The sequence below is a fragment of the Carassius carassius genome, chromosome 7 (genome assembly GCF_963082965.1).
Source record: "Carassius carassius chromosome 7, fCarCar2.1, whole genome shotgun sequence".
NCBI classification, from domain to species: Eukaryota; Metazoa; Chordata; class Actinopteri; order Cypriniformes; family Cyprinidae; genus Carassius; species Carassius carassius.
Genome location: NC_081761.1, coordinates 2,683,116 through 2,701,275, shown reverse-complemented (window position 1 = coordinate 2,701,275; position 18,160 = coordinate 2,683,116). Strand labels below are relative to the sequence as shown.

At 33.7% G+C, this 18,160-nt stretch overlaps 1 protein-coding gene across 2 annotated transcripts in view; it reads right to left on the bottom strand.

The window, feature by feature from the left end:
- Nucleotides 1-4,588: 4,588 nt before the first annotated feature.
- Nucleotides 4,589-18,160, bottom strand: part of LOC132143364 (glypican-6-like) — a 192,557-nt gene continuing 178,985 nt past the window's right edge. For both annotated transcript variants that reach the window (XM_059553519.1, XM_059553520.1), the window contains 3 exons: nt 12,017-12,147; nt 8,350-8,525; nt 4,589-6,242 (listed from right to left, as the gene is read on the bottom strand). In XM_059553519.1, coding sequence (XP_059409502.1) covers nt 6,043-6,242; nt 8,350-8,525; nt 12,017-12,147 — 507 coding nt within the window. In that variant the 3' untranslated portion in view covers nt 4,589-6,042. The remainder of the gene's footprint in view (nt 6,243-8,349; nt 8,526-12,016; nt 12,148-18,160) is intronic.

Sequence of the window (18,160 nt, the reverse complement as noted above, 5' to 3'; positions counted from 1 at the left end):
GTTTATATTAGTATTAATTAATGCCCACTGTTAGTTTTAGCTTTTCCAGTGTTCTAATTATTATTATTATTATTATTATTTTGTGTATATTTTAGATTTAATTTTAGTCTTAGTATGCCACAAGTAATGCATTGATCATCATGCCCAATGAGGTTTAGTGGTTGAAAATGTTAAAATACACTGTATATTTTGAGGTTGACATTACGTAAATAATAAAATAAAATAAAATAAAATAAAATAAAATAAAAAAACAACTTTCAGGCCACTTAGCATAAACTACTTATATTATTATTATTATTATTATTATTATTATTATTATTATTATTATTATTATTATATTAATACTTATGCAGGGTTTTTACTTTGATATTTTGAGCTTTTTATTAAGTTATGGGAAATATGTTTAGCACTATTACATTTATGTATTAGCACTATTAATATTAAACATATTACTTGTGTATATATTAGCACTATTAGCTATATATTAAAAGGCTGTTTTAAGTCATCATTACAGTGATTAGTGTTTCCATTGTTTAAGTGTTTTTATTTTTCATTATGCCTACTGTGTTTATTACTGTATTTTTTTGGTGGATCCAGATGTAAAATGGTGTCATTATGTGTTATAAGAAATCTGAATTGACGCAGACATATTTTGAGGGTTTTTGAAAGAAGCTGGTGTCATAAGCATTCTCCTACACAATTGATTACAAAAATATGTGTTGTGAGAGCAGCTTCAATATAAGATGATCCCTTCTTGAGCCCGAAACACTAGAAAATCATGAGTGAGAATTGGAAAATATCCACTGGCAGATGCTCATATGAAGTGGATATAAAAATAAATAAATAAACGGACATCATTCCTATAGATAACTTAAAATACTGCAGTTTAAAGATCATTTAGAAACTGCTAGGAATAATTTTAAGTGTCTATTGTAAAAATTAGTCATCTAAAATGTTAGTTTTGGTTTCTGACTTGGATATTGGGTTTACTAATGCAAAACATTTGTTCAGCCTAATTAACTGTATTGAGCAGCATCTACTTTAAAAACTATTCAGTCAAATGTTCCCACAAAGAACATGCCTATGCGAAATCTGTCCTGATGTTTCTTCCACATCAACAAAGGCCTTCACTTTCCGTTAATTGTTTTGGGAGAAATAGTTCATTAAAACTTGAATAGGTGGTTACAGCAGCATTTCCCGAATCTGCAGCACTGCAGCACAAATATATATTTATATAGAGTTGTGAATTTTGTTAAATGAGTGAGAAAGACCGGGTGCTACAAAATAATTTGTTGTTTTTTTGCTGACTGCACACAAAAAAAACACAAAATAAAATGTTATCTAATCTGCAACCAAATGGGGGAGTTCTGCCTAATGAATCAATTGAATTGATTGATTTGGGTCAGGTGACTCACTCATACACCAAACCTTAATTTGATCATGTTTAATGATCCCATCATGCAGTTTTTAAGATGCAATTTCATTCAGACTGTCCATTAAACCATAAACACCTCTTATGCTTGTAATTATTCCTTAAAGCTTGATTGATTTTCTTTCCTTCACTAAATTTGATCGCATCAGCATTTCCATTAAATCTCTTTTGATCTGCAGAATGAATGCCTAAGTAATGATGCATGCTTAAATAAACGTTGCATGAGTGTTAACAGCATATTTCTGATGATTGACTGCATTTCATAAATGCATGTGATAAAAGCTTACATGCACACACAAAAAATGACAACCAGTTTTGGTATATAAAATGTTTATTTGCACCCCTTCATTACTTGTCCGTATATAAGAGAGAGTAACAAAATTCAAATACGCAATCCATTTAGTACTTTTTTCTTAAAAAAAGAAAAGAAAACAAACTGTAAGGCATGTCTGCTTGCACGACATAAACGTCGCATTAAAACTTCACCTATAGTAGCTCAAAGCAGCGTGCTTCAGTAGGAACAACGTTCACTTTCAGACCACAATCTTCTTAAAGTGTTTCAAACATGTAATTGACATGGCTTGTACTTGTTTACATGTAAACGGTTTTCTTTTTTTTTTCTTCTCGTTTCGTCACTCATATAAAGATCTAAATGTGGAACTCAATTTCAAAGTGCAGTGTGGAAAAAGAAAGCAAAATTATAGAAACAGATTCACTCAGAGTGCTTGGATCTGGTTTGCATCCATCAAACACATTACAACATGAAAAATAAAAACCATTTGTCTTTTTGACGGATAGACGGCTTAGTCTTACCATCGTCCGAGACCAATAAACTAGGTGATGCCATTGAATCACTATCATCTCCGCACAAAAGAGAAAAGTCAAATACATTCAGACCACAAGTAGAAACACGCAATCTATTAGCAAAAGTTTTACATAACATGCTTCATCTTCAGATTCTGACAGGAACGCACAAGAATGGAGGGCAGTGGAAGAGAAAACAGAGGGAGAAAAAAGTCTGTTTTTGCACTAATGTGGCCCTTCTTGATCTATATAGCAACCAACCCTCGACCACTATTGACTTTCTTAAAGCAACCTTATCATCTAATGAGCATTCATGAATTATACCTTCTAGAAATCGTCTGTATTTTTCTCTTCTGCATTTGCACATTTGCATCTTCATTTCCTTTTGCAAAGTCAACATATACTGGCATATTTAATCAATTAAGTTCATTTAATAAAAAAAAAACCTTGACTTTAAAGTGAATTTAGCCCTCATGTTGTGTTCTTGTCATTTTGACCTGGAGAGGATATTATTTTATTTTCAATTTTTTCCTGAAAAAGTAAGTTAATGAAGTATAAGATTCATTTATTTATTAGTTTAACCTCCTCATTGAACTTGTGGTGTTCCTGGTCAAAACTGACTAGCAACTTTTTGGGCTGCAAAAGTTAATGCATTAAATATCATCATTTCTGATGAGTTGCAAATGTTGTAATACATATTTTAAAGGTTGCTTGACTATCAAATGTGGCAAAAGCTGACACTACATAATATATATATATATATATATTTGTGTATAAAATATGACACATTTATATGTGTGTGCAATTTCAGCAATATTCACTTAAAAGCTGCGGGGCATATGTTTAGATCAATGTAGCCAGCAATCAAACAACTCCAAAAAGAAACACAAAACCTGTGCTAATTAAAAAAAAAAAAAAGGCACAAGGACAAAAAGATTAAAGTCCAATATTTGAGGATAATATAACACAATGACAGACTTACAAGCAATTTTGAAAATGCAAATTACAAATTAGGTAAAGGACTTTCAGCACAGCACAAGAGCTAGGAAGATGTTACAGTGAATGGGGTTCAAAATCTGACTTCATGTTGACTTTAAGACACAGCTATGTGTTCGACCTTTCCTCAACGTGCCCTCTCTCCTGGCTCACTGAATTTCGCATTTCCAAAACCCACCGAGGTGCTTTCTGAGCCTTTCTGGGAAGACAAAAGTACCCACGCATGAGCAAAATAGCACATCGTTTTCTGCTCCCTGTCCTGCCTTCAAAACCAGATGCAGTGGAGCCTCACCGGACTCTCTCTCATTTAATTTTCAAAGCTGCTTGTGTGTCTATATTCCACATGCCACCCATCCTCACTGATGCTTCAATTAAACCTTCACGCATCTATGAGAAGAGGGCATTAGAGGATCTTTTAGCATCTTTGCATTTCAATGATGACAAGAGGCATGATGTTTTAGCAGGCAGCTTTGAACTTAAAGCACAGCTTTGCGGTTCTGGGTGAATGCACAAAATCCTTCCATTTACCACAAGTTGTTTGGAGAGGCTGTCATAAAATGATACATTAACACATGCCAGCATTCATAATGGTAGTTCTGAGCCATTAAACTGGTAATTATGTCAGTTTGTTCAATGTATAAATCGAATTTGAATTGCACTGGATTGGGAACATTCATAACTACAGATACAAGTCAACCCAAGAAAGTGCCCTTCTAACATTCATAGCCACTCAAACCCATTGGGCCTCGTTTGTGAAACATAAACAGAACAATGTAAGTCTTTCATAAAAAATGTTGAATCCGATTTAAAATAAAGGCATAGTTCATCCAAAAATTAAAATATGTAGATGGGTTTGTTTCTTCATCAGATTTGGAGAAATGTAGCATTGCGTCACTGTTTCACCAACGGATCCTCTGAGGTGAATGGGTGCCGTCAGAATAAGAGTTCAAACAGCTGATAAAAACATCACAATAATCCACAAGTAATCCACAACACTCCAGTCCATCAATACATGTCTTGTGAAGAGAGAAGCTGCGTGTTTGTATGAAACAAATCCATTAAGACATTTTTAAATTAAACCCATTGCTTCTAGCTAAAATATGAGTCCATAATCCATAATAATGCTTCCCACCAGGGAAAAGGTCCATCTCCTATTTTTTCTCCCATCAAAATCCACCCACACATTTGTTTAGAGCTGTTTTGCAGCTTTTTCTCTTGTTAAAAGTGCTTCTCTCCTGATTCAGACGAGATGACTTTTTCGTTGGATGAATCATTATTGTGGATTATGGACTTGTATTTTAGCTGGAAGAAATAATGTAGGGTTAAAAACATCTAGATGGATTTGTTTTGTTTTGGCTTCTCGTGATATTAACTGATGGACTGGAGTGCTGTGGATTATTGTGATGTTTTTATCAGCTGTTTAGACTCTTATTCTGACGGCACCCATTCACTGCAGAGCATCCACTGTGTTGGAATGCTACTTTTCTTCAAATCTGTCAAAAATGCAAATTCATAGAAGCATTTTGCATGTTGCAAAATACAGAATAAAAAAAGACGTTTTATATATTTAATATTTACACACAAATGTAATCTGCTTTAGTTTCATAAATGAGTCCTGTTGTTTCACAACAAAATAATTTTGTAAATGTTTATACATGAAATGATGATATGGTGAGCTAGCTGTTGATGAATAAATGAGGGTTTTGCATACATAATCAATTACAATGATGAGTATATAAATGAGCGTAAGGAACATGAATCAGTCGGGCTTAACACTGGCTTTTCACTAGAAAAACTATCCCAAATCAGAATTACATACAGAGCAAAGGAAACTGAGTTATTCAGTAAGGAATTTATTTTAAAATAGCCTGTACCAGGCACATCCAAAAGAAAATATTTGTTAAATAAATAAATGATTTTGAACTGAAAATAGCAAAACCAAAAAAAAAAAAAGATTAGCAAGAGATATTTTGTTAGATACGCGCTTCTGAATAAAAGTTGCTATCCAGTAAAGCCAAAATATATAATTATATAAGAAATATAAATAAATCTTTCTCTGTAAGAAAACATTTTATAACTAAAACCTTTATATATTAAGATATGGATCATTAATTTTTAATTAAGCAGGAGCAGCCCTCGTAAAACTTGACCTTCACGCTCACCATCTGAAGTCCTATAAAATGACCTTAAATCGCCATCAGCCTAGCAAAATAACCACAAAAACACTTCAAAAAAAGAGTAAAAGCATTAAAATTGTGTGAAAATCACAGTTAAAAACATTTACTCACGACCTCCCCATGCATTCTCACAGTGGTACATAAACGAGTTGATTTATATAGATTTTTATTCTTACGTTTTTCTTTATAATGTCTGCTTTTTATCGCACAATGAACTCGGGAAGGGCAAAACGCAAAAAAGAAAAAAAAAAGCGTATTTTGTATTTTTGTCTCATTTTATGCAGTATAAAAGGAAAACAAAAATAGATTTTCATATTTTCCCATTCTTTTCCGAAGAAGTAAAGTGATCCCATTTGCACGGCGACCACTTTTCACCCTAAAAGTTTGCTTTTCTTTTAACTTCATTTAGGAATGAGAGCAGTTGGCTTCTGATTGCACCAAGCATTCTTTGGAACAAGCAGGATGCAAAGGTTTCCTCCTCATGTCTAGCTAACTAGCTTGCTCTCCTTTTTTTCATGGGCTTTTTCTTGCTATTTTTTGGAAAATGTCCAGTCCAGTTAGGGAAAGTCTAACAGCGTGAGCGACGCTGCGTCTGTCTTAAGCGTCCGTGCAGCTGCGTGCCGTCTACTGCCATTATCTCCACCGCAGCAGCAGCCATGTGAGGGCCGTTACAGCGGACAGTAACTGCAGTGAAGGCGTCTGCCGAGGGCCCGCTGCGTCTGCTGGTGGCTGAGGGTCGCTTTTGTCCGCTTCCAGCATCGGCGGCTCCGTATGCACCACTTCCGGTTCTGTGGTGAAGCCGCTTCCGCTGCCCGAGCCGCTCTCCTCATCACCTGGCACAGAGAAACACAAACGAGTCAGTGTATGAAGAAATGCACAGAAATAACATGCACCTGCAGGCTGCATCTAAAATCAGTGAAAAATGCAGGTTCGGTACAGTTACAAATTGGGGAATAAAAATATTAAGGAATCATGTTTAGTGTCTGAAGATAATTTAGAAAAATGGACCGAACACAAGCAAATGAATTAATGTCTAAAAATGCATTTATATTTTTTACTTTTTTTTTAATGTAAAGATAAAATGTTAAACCTTATAAATTATAAGTTGGTTTTGAATTATTATAAAAATATGAAATATTTAAAAACCATATAAAGCAAAAATCTATATATATTTGAAATATTTAAAATGTTTACTATGAATATTATTGTTTTATATTATTAATACATTATTATACATAATATATATTTTTATTGTTTTGTTAAATTATTTTAATGTTATATTTTATAAACATAAATTATAATTATATATGATACTTCATGTGTGTTTATAAAGAACTTATTGACTGCATCTCAATTATTAATTGCTACATATTTATTTATTAAATTTATCTATTATTATATTTTATATTAGATTTTTTTCTATTATAATTATTTTAAATTACAAAGATATTTTATGTGTGTTTATAAAGGGGATAACAACTACATTTAAATTTCTCTATAATAAATTATTATACATTGGTAAATTTTATATTGTAATTTCAATATTTTTTTAATACATTTTATATTTTTGCATATTATTTAATTATATATATATATATATATATATATATATATATATATATATATATATATATATATATATATATATATATATATATATATATATATATATATATATAGTATTATCTTATTATTATTAAATCAGATTTATTTATTTGTCTATTAAAAAAAAATGCTGAGTTAAATACAGTACAAACCAGCTTTGGGTAAAATATGGACAAACCCAGCGATTAGGTTGTTTTGATCGCGCAGTTCATGGGTTTGTCCATATTTAACCCAGCATTTTTTTAGAGTGTATATTTGCATTGATTTATTGATCTCTGAACTGATTTACTGATTTCTTGAATGATTATTAGTTGGTCCCTACATAGGTTAAGAGTTACTCCCGATCAACTCAAACCCAGCAAACATAAATGGCACCGGAAGACGTGAATATTCCAGAACCCGACCCTCCATTATCATAATTCAGCTTCCTGTTGGTGTGAGTTTGTGACAGATGAGGGATCTCATTTCACTGACTCTGGCAGAGGGTCTAGACGGCGTGGGATGCGTTGTGACGCCGTCGAATGATTAATGGAGCCAGCGGGCGGCTGTTTAAGGGATGGGCTGGCCTCTTTACGGGGAATAACACATGCTGGAGAGCTTTTGCATCAGAAAAGGGTGTAAATGTGCATGCCAGTTTGGGCTTATTTTTAACTGTGCAATTGAATCTATTTTCATCTATGCATTATACCTTTAAGAAAGGAATCTATTTTCATCTATGCATTATACCTTTAAGAAAGTCAGATCTAAAGTAGGTCAAAACCAAAATAAGTGCCAATAACAGAGCGTATGGTGCATGACTTAAATACTAATTTGTCTCCTTTAGAACGGAGCAGTGCACTCAGAGCGATGAGCTTGCTGACTTTTTCACCTTTGAGTTGTTTGTGTTCCTCAAAATTGCACTGAAAAGTAAACAAAAACTTCTATATAGGCTGCAAATTCTCCAACTTACAAAATCGAACATAACTGGAAAGTTATATATTTTATAACATCTTATTTTTACATTTTTGTAAGTAATAATGCCTGCAATGCCAGTTTGATTTACATGCTGAATTAATTGCATTTATAATTTCTGACTCAAGACAAAATGTGGGTTGCTTTGGATGAAAGCCAAATGCATATACTGTATGTAGATGTTTGTAATGGCATATCATGTCTGTTTTTTCACTTGTGTGATTATCATGATGAAAAAAAAAAAAAAAAAAAAAAAAAAAAAAATTATATATATATATATATATATATATATATATATATATATATATATATATATATATATATATTATATGTTTTTATATTTTTGATACTTTAAAGCCTTTCTTTCAAAAGGAAGCAACTCACTGGAGTCCTGGAAGTAGACGTCTTTGCCGTTGTAGGCGTTTCGCAGCTTGTTGGTCATCACTCGCAGGGTCATGATCTGCTGTCTGATGAAGGTGTCCGGTCTGGTGATGTCCACTTCCACCTCTGGGTTATTGAGCTGGTTCGTGAGACCGTCTTTTACAACTTCAGGGAAATATCTGGAAATCAACAGGAGGCAAGCATTTGGTGGAAATATTTTATTCGCAGGCTTTCACAGTCAGGGTTCAACAAAAACATCAAATGATTCACTTTTTGGAATCTGTGATCTATATTTGATTACAAATCATTAAAGGGGAAATGCATTTACGTACAGAAATGTAATAAATTAAACAAAAATCATAATTTATGCAAACACATAAATCAAAAACATTTATGTGCCTCGAAATGCATTTTCTCCAGCCAGTTATAATAAAACCTTAATATTTTGCTGCATTTGTAATGGTCACATGATGAAGTGTTGGGCTCAAGCATGACCCCATCAACAGCGACTTCAGCAGGATCAGCACCTCTCACGTTCACATTAACATGCCCTGCAGCTCTACATTGTGTGCAGAAGGACTTCATTTGCAATATTCACTTGCACCGCGTGCATCAGAAGTCAGCGTTTTTGCGTCGCCCTGCGCTGTACAACACAAGAATAATGGCAGGCTGCAAGCTACACTTTCCCATATAGCGTGAAAATCACCTTGGTTGAAAAGGTGCAAACATTACTAGATCTGCATTTCTTGAAGGAAATGTTGTGCTTGCAAGGCAGCTAATAAAAGTGTTAAAGTTTCAGCGAAGGACTCAGAAACACTTTTAATAAGCTAGCATGCATTATAAAACAGTTATGGTACATGCAGATTATCAAAAAAGGGGGGGAGGGGGCATTAAGGTAATCTGATGTAATTTTGTTTATAGATTACTTATTTATTTATTGTTACATTTTGCATAATTACTTGCGCTGCTTGTCCAGGAAAAGACAAGAAAGAAAGACTTTATTATTATTATTATTATTATTATTATTATTATTATTATTATTATTATTAATATTATTATTAAATCTCAAGTGCTTTCATGGTTAAATAGCACACACTTATTGGCAGATTATATTATTTTAAGTAGTTGCAAAAAAGGCAATAAATATGGAATAAATAAGTATGCAAATTTAGCAAATACATAATTTAGCAAATTACATTATTAATGGATCATCATTCTAACAATGAGATTCTTAATCTTTAAATTTAAAATCATTCATTTGAATTAATTGAATATTATAAATCCAAGCAGCCACATTCTAAATAAACGCATTCATTAATTAATTAATAAAAAGGTAACTGGGATGAAGTTTAACATGAAAAAAAAAATATATATATATAGTCAAACTTATCTATACATTAATTTTGAATTTATGAACATTTTAATTCCTAACACTATTCAACCAGTTTCTTTGCAAAACAAAATTGAAAAGGTATATGTTGAAGCTGAAAAGGTGTAGAAGTTTAAAATAAGAAATTATTTATTTAAATTTATATAAAAAGGTGGTGGTTTAAAATTAAAAACTGTAGTCAAAATGTATTTATTTTAATAAATGTACATGATTATAATAAATGTATATGTATATGACCATTATAAATCCAAGCAATATGCAACCAGTTTCTGCCTAATTTATTTATTTTTTTAAATAACCGTAATAAAGTTTCATGAGAAATATAGTCAAATTAATTTACAACCAGTTTCTGCCTAATTTGAAATAAAGTGATAAATGTGATAAATGTGAACTGTGATCAATTTTAAAGCAATAAATTATAGGCATGATTATCTTATCGAATGATCTACACAATGAAGTCTGTAGAATCTGTGATTCGCACTGAATTTATTGCATATACCATGTTTGCCTTTGCTCAATTTCTGCCTCTTTATCTGAACCCTGTGAGTCAATATAAACACATTGAAGCATTATGCATGCAACCAACTCTATTGAGATCTAATCTCCTAATAAGCACTTTAGCAAGAGGTAATTGTTTGTGCCTAATTAATATTTCAGGTGGTGCTTTGTGTAAAAATAAATGAAACTTGTTGAGTGCTCCCAAGGTTGCGGCATCGCAAATGTGCTCCTATTCAAGTAAAATCCATTTGGTTTTTAAGCAGTAATTAAGCAATAATGGGAATGGTGTACTCTGTGGAGACCAGATCTGACATATATATATATATATATATATATATATATATATATATATATATATATATATATATAAATCACATGTATTTCAGCTATACCAAGTCTTATCATTTGCATTAATTTGTCTATTAGGTGCTCTAAAAAAACTTCTTTTCACACAGTACGGGTCATTTACATGATGAGGCCGCTTGGAAAGAAAATGAAACACATCTTATATTGCACCATCTGCTGATATTATCACTTGTGGAGGACTGGAAAGCGGACGGGTTTTCTGCAAAGCCATCTGGCTTATTGTCAAAGGCGGGCAGACGGAGTGACAGACATCATGGCGTGTTCATGAGAACTGAGATGAACTGAAGGGATGAACTACACTAAAACCACAGGCCTGTCAATCCATCCAAAGCCTTTTTTATTGCTTTATTTCATGTATTTATTTATTGTTTAAATGCTGTTTAAGAAACTCTAATGTAACATGCAAACTGCGGTCCTTGAGCATTTCCAATGTGTCTCATAGTTTTTTCAAAGTCTTGCAGCATTTAAAAAAATAATAGTAAAAAAAATAAAAAAATGTGTTGCATTGCTAGCTTGTCAGTGTACTTGTTCCAAACAAGTCAAGACAAATAAATTAAAAGTCTGTTTTTAAACTCAGATATATGTAGTTGTTTTGGATGCAACATCTTAACTTCACATACTAATACACAAAACCATTCAAAGGTTTGGGGTTGGTAAGCTTGATTGTCTCATCCTCTCACCAAGTCTAAATTATTAAAAAAAATTAAATAGCTTTAAATGTACTTTACCCCAAAGCTGAATTTTCAAAAATTGTAGTAAAAATGTATTTATTTCAGTATATTTATTTTGAATTTATTGAACTTTATAAATCCAAACACTATGCAAGTTTCTGCCTAAAATAAAATTGGAAGTGTAATTGTAATGGTTAAAAATTATGAATAATTACATAATTAATAGCATTTCATTTATTTAAATCTAAATCTTATTGAACAATCTAATATTTTAAATATTAACAGTACATTTAAAATGTAATTGATTCATTTGATGCAAAGCTGAATTTTCATTATATTTTGTTGTCTTTAATGCCATGTTTCTACAATTTAATGCATCCTTGCTCAATGAAATTATTAATTTATTTGCACTCACCCCAAACTGGAACTTTTAACCATAGTAAAATTTTAATTTAATTTAATTTAATTTAATTTACCAGTGGATAACACAAAATTTGCACATATTAAATTCAGTTCAATAAAATAAAATTTAATTCAGTAATTCATTTATATTTAAAAAAAATTGGTTGGTTAACACAATATATGTATTTTTGGACAGACAGCAACCTTCTATTGTGCCAAGAGCATGTTTAGTATTTTCCTATGACCTATTATCGCTAAAACAATTACCATGGAAGGTGTCATTGAAACACAACAATCTGCAATGCGACTCAAGGGAATCTGTGTCTGAAGGTGACCGTCGTACCTTCCCTTTGTGTGACTGTTCCAGCACTGCTCCTCATCTGGGTCAGCCACTTCGTCCTCTGCACAGATGCTATCTGGCAGCGACGACCAGAATTTCTTCGACTCCTTCAGCTTCTCCTTAATGTCGATCACCTGGAATCATGCACAGAAAGTCAACACTAAAATACACTGAGAGAATGAAGATTTAGGCACAATTTGAACTGAGGGATGGATTGAGTTGGGATTATTATAAAGGAGGAGGAAGATGGGGCCAACAATTTGCATGGAAATCTCATTCTGGCTCGCCGCACAGTTCACTTTTTCGGTTTTAACACCGTTAGAGAATTCATTGGGGACCAGGTGCAAGTCTAATCCTCCACTAAGCTGTTCTGGTATTGTTTTGTACCAACCAGAAGGACGGATTTTCTGAAAATGTCTGAACGGGATTGCTGGAATCTCTTCTCAACCCAACATGGCGTAGTGAGAGGTTTATAAATTGGACTTATTTGCAGGCATTATGCCAAAATGTATCTGTAAAAATTGCCTATAAATGTCTAGTCAATTGTAAAATTTGTCACTGGTTGTCTGTTTCACTCTTAAAATGCTTTATTAAATGGCTGCTCTTCTTCAGCTCTGTAGACTTGTACAATATTTTTACTATTTAATGGCTAGCAGTGCTTGTTAAGGCAAGATCCACTATTACTATTAGCTTAAATTGGGATAACGATTTCAACAAGCAACGAAATATTATTATACAACAGTTAGTTGCAACTTTTGTATCAATTTGGAGTGACTCTTCCTGAGTTACATCATTGCACCAGTTTGTGGCGAAAAGAGACCATATTTGAGTGAGTTAGTGGTTCATTTATTCATCTGATTCACTCAAAAACACAATCAAAACTACGACCTGTCTTTATTAGTGTGTCACTGAATCATTCACTCAACCAATTTGTTTAAAACATTAGTTCATTATGGAACAAATCAGGTCAATTAACAAAGGCAAACACTGCATGTTTGTATAGAAAACAAAATCATCATTTACTGTCAAACTATTCACTCAAACCATTTTTGTTTAAAACATTGATTCATTACAGAGTAAAGCAGGTGAGTGACTGACTGAAGCATTCATTAAACTGATTCGTTACAAAAGCAGATTTGTACAGGAATAAAACAATTGGCTGTCTTTTTGATAGACTCGCTGAATCATTCATTCATTTGATTCATTCAAAACAGTGATTCATTCAGGAACAAAGCATGTGAGTGTCTGACTGAAGCATTCACTTAACCGATGAACTCACAAACACAGATTCACAGGGATAAAACTACTGGCCGTCACTATGAGCGAATCATTGAATCATTCATTCAGTCGATTTATTCAGGAAGAAAGCAGGAACTGAAGAAATGTATGAGCATGGATTTACTCAGGGACAAAACAAATGGCTGTCTTTAGAAGTGAGTCATTGATTCGTCCATTCAGTCGAATCAAAAAATGCTGAATCATTCATGAAGGAAACGTGTTACCTCTTCTTCAGAGATGCATAGTTCTGGAATCATCTTCCTTGGTGGAGCAAGAATCTAAACTAATTGTTAACATTGTGTCAAAACTAAGTCATTCAACTTATTGTTAACTGATCTGCTGTATAGTACAAATGCTCTTTATTGTGTTGCATTGCTTGAATAATGAAGTTTGTTTTCATACCTCACTTTAGCTTTTGTGCTAAAGACAGAAATGATTCTTCTAATTATGTTGCTTAATGAAGAGACTTTGCATTACATAAGTGATGTTTGATTATTTATAGACTGACTTTAAAACAAAATAATACAAAAATACAATACAACTGGCATGCATAGCATCATAGCACAAGTTTTTTCACAGAAAAGAAACGCTAACCTGATCCATTCTGTGTTGCTAGAGAAGTCTATCAGAATTCAACAGATACCTTTAAAATATTCCCATTATGGGTTTAGTAGATAATATGCTTGTATATTCCCCTTTGTATAAGGTGTACCTTTTAGGTCAAAGTAAAATGGCCCCAGACGGTCTTCACTCAACCAAAGGTGTACTCTATTATTTTATCTGCATTATACTCTAACTGCCTTTTGTGCAAGAGAAAATTAGCTTGTGCTGAGACATTACATCGAGTCATTGATAAAATCTTCTGGTACATCACCAGATCTGAGCCCAGAGCCTCAGACGTGTGCAGATTGATTTTATTAACGAAGTGCACTGCACTCCAGAAAGCAAACAGATTGATGCTTATCAGTGAAGGGTTCTGACTGATCTGATGGGAGATACTGTATATGCTGCACATATCGTAGGAAACACTGAAGGCCTTCTAACGTGACTCAGGTTATTGGTTAAGCCCAGAATTATGAGATATATTCATTTATGTTTGTTTCTTCATCAGAACAGATTTTGACAAATGTAGTATTTGCCTGTGTATGTTTGCATTTCGTTTAATGCATCTTATGTTGAATCCTTGACGCGGGGTTGTTTTGTTGAGTTCTTTTCTGATATTAGACTCGTATGAGTATCAGAGACCTGGAAGAATCATTACGCAATTTGCCATAAATACCTCAAGCAAAGTGACATTAATTCTTGTTGGCACAGGAAACCTGTACACATCCTGAATGTGTCATCATGCGAGTATATTAGGTTTCTGACAAATAATAATGCTATAATGGGATTAAAAGGTGCTGGATGTCACGTTCTGCAGAAATAAGCTGTGCTAAATGACGTCGAGGTTATCTGCCGAGTCAACAGCAACAGCCAGAGGCACGACATTAAAGAATGTGTATTGATGGCGTGTCAGAGTTGGAGACCGCTTTGCCCTTTTTGAAGTGCTAATCTGTTAGCACGGGCTGCAGAGATCTGGAGCGCTTTCACAGCGAGCTTTTGGTTAGCATTCATGAGCTGTTAGGCTGGATGCTGATATTAACACCTTAGCATGGATGCTTTAGGAGGGTGTCGAGATTAACACACAACAGGAAATGTACAGAAAATGGGAGAGATGATTAATTAATTATTATTATTATTATTATTTTTGAGATTCAGTACATGTGGTATTAGATGAACCTTATGTAACAAATAAACCCAGTTTCTTCTTACAAAACACTGGGAAACACAGCAAGTCATAAAAAGGAATTTAAATCAAAGTGAAAGTGATGTGACATTCAGCCAAGTATGGTGACCCATACTCAGAATTTGTGCTCTGCATTTAACCCATCCGAAATGCACACACACAGAGCAGTGAACACACACACACACACTGTGAACACACACCCGGAGCAGTGGGCAGCCATGTATGCTGCGGCGCCCGGGGAGCAGTTGGGGGTTCGATGCCTTGCTCAAGGGCACCTAAGTCGTGGTATTGAAGGTGGAGAGAGAACTGTACATGCACTCCCCCCACCCACAATTCCTGCCAGCCCGGGACTCGAACTCACAACCTTTCGATTGGGAGTCCGACTCTCTAACCATTAGGCCTCGACTTCCCGCTAAATGACAGCATGGACGCTTCTATCAATTCATTTCTGATTTTACAGTAATAATAAAAAAAATTGTATCACAAAGAAAGTAAATATGGTTAAAAAAACATTTTTTTTTAACAAAATGACAAAAAAAATTATAGTAATACCGAACCATATTTTGTAATAAAAATAATTGAAAGAAAAAGTATTCTAATAAAAATACAAATTTGTAACATAATATACATCAAATGAATGTGTAAACTGTTAGATTCTCATCCAAACTAATTATGTGCAAATTACATCAGACATTTTAATACTTAGCTAATTGCATAAACTTTCAGAAAGACATGTTCACACCAAGACGATAACTAAAATAATAACTATATTAGTGTGTGCACCAACGCACAATATTGTTCTGCTTATAATTAGCACATACTGGACTTTTGTCGCCTGTGCTTTAAATGCTCTAGCTCTTCAAAGCAGGATAGATTCTTATTGCCTGTCAATGTTTTAAATATCAATCAGCTGCAAAAAATCTAAATAATAATAATAAATAATAAAAAATGTGATTCCAACAATACTGTTCCTCTGTGCTTTATCATATGAACTCTGCTATTCTTTTACATTCTGCATTATACATTAAGAACTACTTTTGAAATCATTTTAGCATTTTACGTAGATTGTTAGGAAAATCTATCTTGCATAAATTGTTACACTCTGCGTGAGCTGCATCGTTTTAGAGTTGAGTGTTAATCAGTCGTAAAACCATAAATTGACTTTGACACAACTTATGCAACTGAATACTTTTCTGCATTGTTTGTATTTTTGCAACTATGCTTGCATAAATTCTTGCAATACTTTATTCCATTTATCCAGTTTCAATTCATGCATGTTTATGATAAATTTACACAGAAGTTTGTTCTGCTCATGCTTCGTGAATACATGTAACTATATATATATATTTATTTTGTATTTGCATGTGCCCAGAACAAAGTCAAACAAAGCATTTTTTTATTTGCACAACAGATTAGAGGAAAAACTACTATTCAATAGCTATCTTTCTGCAAGACGCTGCATTGACACCACCGAGGCAAAGGTTTCTTATACGCAAGACCACTAGATGCTGCTGCACCTCTGAGAGAATGATATAGAAAGACTCCCCAGACAGTAGAGAGCATGCCAAGAGCACGCATATAAATAAATAAACCAACTCATGTTTCAAAGGTGTATTAAAATACATGCTGTGTATTAAGAGAAGTCTTATGTTAGCGGTAAGTGAGTGGCTGTATATTGGGCAAGCGTTGCACGCTGGGACAGGCTGCAGATCGTCTAACAGTTCGGCCACACAGATCATTAGCACACAGGCCTGCCAGAAGGGATGAGTTAAGGGCAGAACTGCTATTCGCTGGGGCCTCATTGCTCAACACTCGCCCGAGCTCGACAACAGCCAGACAGCAGAGTCCGAGCACTGGGCATCATTCCCTACATGTGCCACGGCTCCACACGTGGGTTCCCAGCAAGTCTGCTGCTCCTCGATGACGTGTTGGTCTGGGCTAAAGCATTTGAGAGGTTTAATGGAATACTACAAAGCCTAAAATAAAAAACGGTCATCTTTTAGTCACCCACATGTCATTCCAAACCCATATGCTTTTATTTCTTATTATATGGAAAAAAATCAAGTCTAACAGGTGTTGGGATCTCAGAAACGAAGACCAGGAGACTCTTGGGTATTCTTCAGCGGGATTCTTTATTGAGAACGCTCTGCGTGGCGCTGCAGTCATCAAAAGTCTAACTTGTCCTTAAGACATTGTAGTTTTATAAATTCAAGTGGGAGGGATCCATACCGTAGAGGTGGAGACAATGTAAACAAAGCATGCAAATTGAATCAGGAAAATGCCAGACACTGTCATTTTCCCAGCCTTGATCTCATCAGCAGAACAATGCATAGGTGCTAATTCAATCAGTCTGGCAAGACTGGTGAGGAAGAGCACAAAGACAAAAGGTCATTATCTCAGACTCTGGATTTTCTTGATTTGATCTTCTTGGATATGTCAGCTTTATTACCTACTATTATATTGGAACCTATATTTAACATTTTATAAATTTGTAATCCCACACAGGTTTGGAATGTCTTGCGGGTGAGTGAATTTATTTGCAGTCAAAAAGTAGAAAAAGACTGTATTATTCAGTCATTTAGAAAACATTTCTGTAACAGTCTAGAAAACAACAACAGCGGAGACATCAGTGTGTTATCCGTGGAAAAGCATCCTTATTTTCTGTGAATGTGATGCTGTAATTACTGCGGCAGTTCCAAAACACTCCAAAATATGGCAGTATCTAGTCAGAGCAGAGGAAAAAGCCATAACATAATTTATTTTCCATGTAATGTAGACTAATTAAGTCTGTTCCTTGCTAAAGCTAAATTAGTTGGTTTGGTAGAGTAAGTTAAAACTTTTTTAGTTGCTAATAATTCTAGTACAACAAAATAATGAATTAAACCACAAGAGCATGCACATTACAGTTTTTTTTTTTAATTTAATTTTTTTATTTACCATAGTAAACAAAACAGAATGACCAAAACTCATCATAAAAAATACAAAAATTAAAACGGTTTTTCGGCATATCGTATCTTAACAATGAAAATGTGATTAAATACAGAAATGTTCAAACAAATAAATAGTTTTATTAACAATACAAT